A 9,897-nucleotide genomic window follows, 5' to 3' on the forward strand; every position below is an offset into this window, starting at 1 on the left:
TTCAGCTTCCCTTCACCGATTAAACCGGTGAATCTTCGCCTTCCTTCAACGATTCAGGGTTTTTTTTTTTTTTTTTCTTTCTCCTTTTGAGTCCAATGCTAATCTTCTTCTCTTTTTAAATTGATTTCTTAGTTTTATACTTATTGGCTATGATTGATTCTTTGGCTGCAAATCTTTTTGGAAATTAGGTTTTTTTTTTTTTTTTTTTTAATGAAATTCAATTTTGAACCCCTTTGTTTTATAGGAAGAGACTAGTGTTTGGAGTTCAACCAACTGGATCTATTCACCTTGGAAATTATCTTGGAGCTATAAAGAATTGGATTTCACTACAGGTTGTTTTGACTTTCTTCAATATGCTCTTGTTGTGAAACTGTTTTATCCAAAACTTGAACACAGTTTTATCCAAAAAAAAAAATTGTTAATTTTTGTTTCTAAATGCTTAATGTTAATTTTTCTGCTTGATGTTAATTTTTTTTTCTTTTTTTTTTTGTTTGAAATTGTTCTCTGTGGTAGGATAATTTGTCTAAGTTTGAATAGAGACTGTTCTTATTTTGTACAGATTGTTTTGGATGAGGGCTGTGCTGTTGTTATTTGTAAACAGGAATGGTGATTATGGTTGTGGAATGGTGATTGTTGTGAAATGGTTTTGGGTCTTAGTTTTGAAATCAATCATAAACTCTTATTTTTACATGTTGATGATGCATATATCTGTTTTGTTCTATGAATTTGAAACTTTTATCTTTTGTTTTGTTTGATTTATTTTTTAGTGAGAAGTGAAAGTGATTGCTCTTTTGGGTATTTGTGGTTAACCCATTTGATGAAATATACATTTGAAGCTTATTATTGTGGATGTTTGAGTTGCAGGGCAGATGGGGTTTTTTTTTTTTTTTTTTTTTTTTTTTTTTGTGGAAAGCCATGATTCATTTGTAAAGTTATAGAAATGATGGATTCTATGGAACTTTTTGTTTTAAGGGTTGTTTTCATTGATGTATGAGCGTACTTATTAGGATGGAGATGTGGTGTAAAGAATAGTGGAGTAGTTGTCATGTCTTTAGCAAATTTTTTCAGGGGGATATCTAATAGTTAAACATGATTACATGCTCTAAAAGGAAAAGTTTAGATTGATTTTCTTGTGTGTTTATATTTGTAGAACTTCTTGATAGGAGGGTAGTTTAACACCTTTAGTTACTATAACATTGTGTTTCCTTCTTTTTCTCAATGATGGTTGTGATTTACCTAATTCTAATGACTTTATGTCAATTATCTACTTATTATTTATTATGTAAATCTATGGTATTCTAGATTGAGAGTCATCTTTTTATTGAAATTCTTACATTGTCTCCATCAAGAGGTAAAGCTGCACTTATCTATGTGTTGCATGTAGGTAAAGCTTCACTCATCTTTTTGTGCTTATCATTGGGTCTACTTAACTGTTCACTAAAAGCTATCTTTCTTTTATTTCCAGCTCTCTCTTTTGTGGCTGAAGAAATTGTGAGGAACAACGTGAAGAACACAAGTTAACTTTGGATTTTTTCGAAAAGTTGTAAACTTAGCTTGAGCAAAGTAAGTATATTCTACTTAAAAACTTATAAAACTCTCTATATACTTGTGATGTTGGAAATTTGTTTTGTGGTGGGTTATTGTGTTGGAGCAAGCGGGTGGCTTACATGGTGTTATAAGGTGGCTTAAATTCATATTGGGAGTGTTTTTAATTTCTTACAAATGTGAATGAAACTTGTTGATTAATAGCAATTATGTTCCTTTATTCAATTTCAATACTTGTAAGCATTATAGTTGTGATGTTGAAATTTTTTTTTTTGTGGTGAGTTGTTGTGTTGGAGCAAGTGGGTAGCTTGCATGGTGTTATAAGGTGGCTTAAATTTATATTGGGAGTGTTTTTAATTTCTTGCAAATGTGAATGAAACTTGTTGATTAGTAGCAATTGTGTTCATTTATTCAATTTCAATACTTGTAAGCATTATAGTTGTGATGTTGGAAATTTGTTTTGTGGTGGGTTGTTGTGTTGGAGCAAGCGAGTGGCTTGCATGGTATTATAAGGTGGCTTAAATTCATATTGGGAGTGTTTTTAATTTCTTGCAAATGTGAATGAAACTTGTTGATTAGTAGCAATTGTGCTTCTTTATTCAATTTCAATACTTGTAAGCATTATAGTTGTGATGTTGGAAATTTGTTTTGTGGTAGGTTGTTATGTTGGAGCAAGCGGGTGGCTTACATTGTGTTATAAGGTGGCTTAAATTCATATTGAGAGTGTATATTTGTGTGTGCAATGTATATTTATTTAAGAATTAATATAAACTTGTGCATTTATGAATAGGATAGAACTTTATCTAAGTAGCTTATAGACTTAGATGTTAGAATACATTATGCATGAGTTGTCCTTATTTTACTAAAGTAGCAGTCATCTTGTAATTGTAGTCAAACATGGATAAAAGTTGGATGACAATGGGTAAGACACCCGATGGTAGATTAAGTCATTCATATATTGAAGGGGTTAATGCATTTATTAATTCCGCAAGAGCGGTTATGGACTTGAGTGGTAATATTCCATGCCCATGTATTCACTGTGTGAATTGCTATCGACAATCTCCTCAAACTGTGCGTATCCATTTGCTTCATCGTGGAATTATGCAATCTTACATTAATTGGTATAATCATGGAGAACCTCGTGTATTGAACGAGAACATTCATGATAATGAAATGTCGGATGGTGATCATATGGATGGTATCAATGCCTTGGTAGGTGATCGAATTAAAGGGGAACCAAGAAATGCAACCGAAGATGAGGAGGTGCGTCATTTTGACAAACTTGAGGAAGATGCAAAGCGTGAGTTGTATCCGGGTTGCACTGATTATAGTATCTTGAAGTTTGTTATTGAGAAGTTGAATGTAAAGGCAATGACCAATTTGAGTAATAAGGGACTTGATATGATGCTAGAGGCGTGAACTAAGGAGCAAGAGGCGCGAGCTAAGCAAGATGAGATCCAAAAGAATATTCGTAATTTTTTGAGGAGCAAGGGTTATGATGATGGTTTTAACTATGGGGGTGGTTCATCTTCAAGTTAAATCACTTATTAGTTAGTACTTTATCTTTAAGTTAAAACACTTCATTTTTTATTTATCATTTGAAACTAATTGTTAGAAATGTTTTTTATAACATAGTTAATCTTTTTACTTTACGATTTTAATGTAGTGTTTTTATATTTGTGCAGATTTCTTATTGGTGGCTTTAGAGGATTTACACTTGGCATTATTTGAAGACATATGAGGACATCTTTTGGCTTTAGGGGGTTCTAATTATATTATGCTACATTTTTTGTATTGTTATAAAACATCTTAAGTTATTGTATGTGTTGCAAACAATTATTATATGGAAGGAGTTTGAATTTGATACTTGTTTTAATTTTAACTTGTGGAATGTATGGATCGATTTTTTATAAATGTGTTAATCAAATGTAAGGTTTTAATAATGTAATGACAAGTTACAGGTTAATATCAACGTCATGAAAATAAAGAATACAGAAAATAAGTTTTAGTGACGAATTTTTTCGTCACAAATATGGCAACAAAAAATTGTTTTAGTGACGAAATATCACTAAATGCAATGGAATTTTGTAAGAAATGGTTTTAGTGATGAAAATTTTCGTTGCTATATATGCATGGATTTTCTTAAAAATAGTTTTAGTGACAAATTTTTTCGTCACTATATGTACCCGAAAATAGTTTTAGTGACGAAATTGTTCGCCACTAAATATGATTTAATAAACTGAAATGGCTTTAGTGACAAAATATTTTCATCACTAAATACTGTTTTTAGCGAGGAAAACATTTAGCGACGAAACGTTTTCGTCGCTAAAAGTTTTTTTTTTTTTTTTTTTAAAACAAATCAGACTTTTAGTGATAAAATTTTTTGTCGCCAAGACTTTTAGTGACGGGGCTACAATGACGAAACAGATTCCGTCACTAAAGGTTCTTAGTGACGAAAAACTAGACTTTTAGTGACGAATTTTTTCGTCACTAAAAATACATTTTCTTGTAGTAGTGTGTGTGTGTGTGTTGTGTGTGTGTATGTGTGTGTGTATGATTCAGAATCTAATTAGATCTAGAATCTTTGGTTTTTGTTCCAAATAATTCACCCGCTACAAAAATTAAAATATTAGACGGAATACATGGCGCAAAATTAAACTCCAATTAAAATTCAATTTAGAATCTAATTGATTTTAGACTCTTTGATTTTTGCACCTAATAATTCACTTGACACACAAATTTAAAAATTAGATGAAACACGTGGCGCAAAATTAGACTCCAATTTAGAATTAAATTAAATTTTCTCTCAGTTTTGGCTATATATATATACACTAGTATGTGACCCCGTGCTACCGCACGGGATTGGTTAATTGTAATGATGCTATTGGTCAATTTTTTTGTTATCACACGGATGATATAATTAAATCAAACAATGAAAAATATATATTGCATTTCATTACTTGAGTAATGCTATTGGTCTTTTTTTTTTTTTTTTTGGTTTATCATACATAGGATAGCATTAGATAAAACAATGAATAAAAAAAAGAAGAGAATATTGCATTTTATTATTTAAGTGATGCCACAGTGAAGAAAAAAAGAGAATATTGCATTTTATTATTTAAAATATATAAAGGGACATTAAACAATAAAAACTTATCATTGAGCTTGGAATCTTCTTAGAGGCACCAATGAAGCGTTAATGTATGAGAGTGTGAAGCAAGAAAGAGTGGGATTGAACATTGTGTTTGAACCCGGCCTTACTCTGAGAAATCCGTAAGGAGAAGGAGAGGGTAGTGTGTGGATCTAGTTGGTAGAGGTTGAGAGAGGAGGAGACATGGGATGACGATACGGAATTAGGAGGAGATGATGTTTTACTTTTATAGTCTTTCTTGTTGGACTCCTTGATTCTTGTTGTGGAATTAGAAGAGGTCCAGACTCTATTGAGTTCACCCATAAAAGTGTGCAGGTGAGATGTTCTTGCTTAGGCCAATGAGTATTATCATTTTGGTTTTCTTGGCTTCCGTATTAAATGTTAATGCATCATTTATTTGAGCACAAAAATTAGAAAATTTAAATAAGATACATGACACAAAATTGGAGTCCAATTTATAATCTCCATAAAAGTGTTCAGGTAAGATGTTCTTGCTTAGGTTAATGAGCATTATTATTGTGGTTTTCTTGGCTTTTATGTTAAATGTTAATACATCATTTATTTGGGCACAAAAATTATAAAATTTGGATAAGATACATGACACAAAATTAGAGTCAAATTTATAATCTAATTAGATTTTTTTTTTTTTTTGAGTTTTGGTTAGGACAAGTGGCGCAAAATTGAGAATCCAATTGAAATCTAATTGGATTTTCTTTCAGCTTCACCTATTATATATATATATATATATATGTATATGTATGTATGTATAGCTACCTACCATCACTCTATTTAAAATTACATGTTGTTCATGAAATCATAGTCCCATATATGGCCCTTTATTAGGAGCCACTATCTCATCGCAAAATCTATCTCATAAAAAATAAAAATAAAAATAAAAAAGTTAGTATATTGCAATGCGTTTTTTGGAATGGTAAGTCCATCGGTATTTGGAAATCAATGTTTTTTTTTTTTTTTTTTTTTTTTAAATAAAAACCTTAAATTGGACACATGGCGCAAAATTAGATAACAATTTGAATCCAATTTAGAATCTAATTGGATTTTCTCTCAGTTTTGCTTTAATTATATATATATATATATAGACTGGTATATTAGCCTGTGTATTGCACAATTTTTTTTTGTATGATATTTTTGTAAATATTATGACTGGATAACATTTTTTTTAAAAAAAAATTCTTTCATTTTATGTAATGATTTTAAAAAATACAAGAAGGATTTTATGATAATATTTGTTAATTTATGAAATACATTTTTATAAAATAAAACTCATAAAATGCATAAGATATATGTAAAGTATAATTCATGACTATGCATGAAAGTTATTGTATTTTTTTTTTTAATTTCTATTAGCTAGATCACATTTCTTAAATAAACTGAACAACCAATTTCATCACCCCGTTATGCATGAATATTGGAATGTTGTTAGTTAGTACATGATTGCTTGATAAACAATATTGAGTAAAAATTTTTTAATTCTATTTAAGAAATTTTTTGTGTGATTTTCATTTCATGTCCATTTTTTAATCTAATAGATTTAATTTTTGACGTTAGTTTAATTGAATAGTATTGTTTTTTATACTTTTTTCTTAACTACAATTGATAATTCACAAAATGAGTAAACAACTTATTGAGTATTGCAAAAGATACAAATATGAACATTAACATGAGCATGAACATGAAGGGAGATTTCTATTCATTTTCTTGAAGAAAAATGTACTTACAGAAAATTCCAAACTTTATTAGGTAAAGAAGAATAAGTTATAGATAGCAAATCAATAAACCAAACATTTTAAGAGCCTAAGAGGAGCCATTACTCATTTCAAACAATCCAAAATACTCAAGGACTTAAACACACACACACACACACTATATTACTGTCATTTTATCATTTTAGTTCTCACTTTATCTCTCATCAATCCCTTTTTGTCTTTTAAATTTGTTAGTAAAAGAAATTGTAAAACTTATTATATTTGGGTTTTTTTGGTGATACAGATATATTCAAGTTATATTTTTATTAAATTCTGTATAATTTAATTTTTTAATGACAAGTTATACTACACACAACGCACATAGATTGGATAAACTTAATTCTTTGTTGAACATCTACTTTAACTATGTAGTACAAATACCTTCACATGCCAATGTCATTTCCACAAAACTACTTTCAAACCATCTAAATTATGTCCAAACTACTTGATGCTAATCAAAGTTCTAGAATTCTAAAACTTACCATTAACTCAAATACAAAGACAAGCTTCAATGAGAAAATAATAGAAAATACATTAGGAATCAGAAACTAAATATATAAATATGTTCCCAAAAAACAACTACCTCCTTTTTCTTACTAAAATGAAAGATTTCAATATGAACAATTTATACACTGCCAAATTATTGCCAATGAAATTCAATGATTTTAAGCACTTAAATTGTTTGACCTATTAATTATTGTTTTCTGAAAAATATATCCATTGTAATATTTGCAAATCTTTCGTGCAATTTTCTTTCTAGGAGAATGGAGAATGATTAGATGTAAGATTGAACATTGTTCTTCAAACACCAGCGCAAATTAACAGATTAGAATGTAGTACCAATTAAACCATAGAATGAATTTTACATATGGGCCACATAGAAAACTTTTTGTAAATTAATTTTGAAGTGAAATTATAACATGCTTGCAGATCACATGGGTGACACGTAGTGATTTTAATACTAGTGGCTCTTGTGCAACAGGAAATTTAAGGAAGGCAACTTGATAGATGGAAGAATCAGGAGGTAAGGAAAATGAAAATCAGATTGGAACGTTGGTCAATGAAATCACGGTAATGATAGGAAATCTAGAGCGTTCAAAATCATCACCTGAGTGTTATATCAACAGGGTTCCAGACTACCTTTGCAAAGTGAATAAAGAAGCCTACACTCCTAGGATTATTTCAATTGGCCCCATTCACCACTCCACTTTAAAATTACAACCCATGGAAAAATATAAAGAAAGATTCCTCAAGAGTTTCATAGACCGAAAAGAGATTAAGACAGACTTGGAGAACTTAGTAAACACTGTATGGGAAATGGAAGAAAAAATTTCCTGTTGCTATGCAAAGACTATTGCGCTTAGTAAGGATGATTTTGTGAAAATGATTCTGATGGATGCTATCTTCATTCTTGAGCTTTTCTTGATAAATTATGACATAGGAGATAACCATGAAGAAAGTCACAAAATTGCCAAGTCTTTGATAGCGGAAGAGGAAGAGGAAGCGGAAGCTGATGAGGAAAATTGGATGGCTTCTATGGTAATTCGTGACTTGTTACTACTCGAAAATCAACTTCCTTTTTTCGTTTTAGAGACACTATACAACATTGCCTTTCCCGATCGCTCCCCTTCTCTAATCGAGCTTACTTTTGAGTGCTTTAAGTCCTTTAACATTGAAAACATGACTCCTGATAATTTGAGAACGAAAATAAAACACTTCACTCATCTGCTTAAAACTTTTCAGCTAAATCCTCCAAAGAAGCTACCGGAAAGAAAAGAAGGAACTCCTAAACTTTTGTACTCTGCAACGCAGCTGAATGAAGCTGGAGTAAAGTTTAGGAAGAGTTCAAGGAAAAGCTTGCTCGGCATACATTTCGATTCAAAAAGAGGAGTGTTAGAAATCCCATGCTTAACGTTAGACGATTCGACTGAAATTCTTATTCGAAACATTATTGCATTAGAGCAATCCCAGGGAAAAGGATACGTTACGGATTACTTTGCTGTCTTGGATTTCCTCATAGATACTGCCAAAGATATCGATTTACTGTGCAATGAGGAAATCGTGGTTAATTACCTAGGCGACAGTAATGCAGCAACATCCGTTGTCAACAAGTTTAACACCGATGTTATATGGTATGATACGAACTCTGAATACTTGCGTATCTGTGAAGATTTGAATGATTTCTACAGGATACGTTGGCATAGATGGAAGGCAACATTAACGCATCAATATTTTAGCACTCCTTGGAAAGCTGCTTCTACCATCGCTGCTATTATCCTTCTGGTGCTCACTCTCATACAATCCGTAATCTCTATCATCCAAGTAGCATAGCCTCAAAGCTTGTGATATTTGGATGGTTGTTGGATTGCTTCTCAATAAATTTTCATTCCTATTGCCAATGCAATGAAATTTGCCTTTGTAAAATACCTCATTGTGTTTCCACGTCCTTGTAGACAAGTTCTGTATTATTTAGCTAATAAAATGTGTTGTTAATTGATCCTTAAACAAAATGCTTGGATGTTTGAAGGCTAGCCTCCAACAAATTACTTCCTTAAACTCATTGTACCATACATGAATTTGAAATAGTACTTGTTAAGTTGTGATTTTTCCATGTTAGTTTTGTTGGCTTTAATTTCGTGCCAATTTGATTGTAATTCTTTCAATCATTTACCTATATTTATATGAGATTTATTGTACATGGGCTTAGTGTCTAGTTGGTGAAGACTTGCTCAATACAGCATCTCTGGCGATTGGGTGGCGACTTCCAAGCTACTGGCTAAGGGTAGGCCAACTCGCCAAAGAGTCATCAGAAACACTGACAGCTGTTTTTTTTGTTTGACTCCTGTTTTCCTTCATCCACAATATATATACCCTCATTACCTATAAAATTGGAATAAGAGCCTTAGATAAAACCCTAGAAATCCATTTGAGAGTTAGGCTCTGTTTGGTTGGGGAGATGAAAAAGTGAAAGGATAGAAAATATTTTAGTTTCTCTCATTTATGTTTGGTGCTCCGTTGTTGTGTCCCCTTCTTACCGTCGTTGGCGCCACCTTAGGTGTAAAGTGAATCCCCAGAACCTGACTGTAAGGCCCGTTTGAGCCAAGAGAGGGCGTGTAGGGCATGTGTGTGGTATAGGGTTGCCTAGGGTATGTGTTACGAAATGCAACGGTTGTGAGAAAAACATGATAACTGAGTGTTAAAACTAGGATAGTATGGATAAGTTGTGGAGATCCAACTCCTCTATCAGCTCNTGACAAGTGCTCAAGTATACCCCTGTTTGATTGGTTAGACAACAGTTTAGCTCCATGCCCAAAAATTATTGGTGCTATCACATTTTTTGGTAATATTTGATAAACAGTAGGCGACAAAAGCGAATATATTTATCTTTTCTCCACGGAAAGAGGTAGGGTGATATACTATTATTCTTTATTGCTA

The 9,897-nt window shown here is 31.6% G+C and overlaps 1 protein-coding gene across 1 annotated transcript; it reads left to right on the plus strand.

Annotated features, from left to right (window-relative positions):
• The first annotated feature begins 7,470 nt into the window (after positions 1 to 7,470).
• LOC112001717 (UPF0481 protein At3g47200) lies at positions 7,471 to 8,793 on the plus strand. The gene has a single exon (XM_065760270.1). The coding sequence runs from the start codon at positions 7,471 to 7,473 to the stop codon at positions 8,791 to 8,793; it is 1,323 nt and encodes a 440-aa protein (XP_065616342.1).
• The last annotated feature ends 1,104 nt before the right edge of the window (positions 8,794 to 9,897 follow it).

The sequence above is a fragment of the Quercus suber genome, unplaced genomic scaffold (assembly GCF_002906115.3).
Source record: "Quercus suber isolate HL8 unplaced genomic scaffold, Cork oak 2.0 scaffold_17, whole genome shotgun sequence".
NCBI classification, from domain to species: domain Eukaryota; kingdom Viridiplantae; phylum Streptophyta; class Magnoliopsida; order Fagales; family Fagaceae; genus Quercus; species Quercus suber.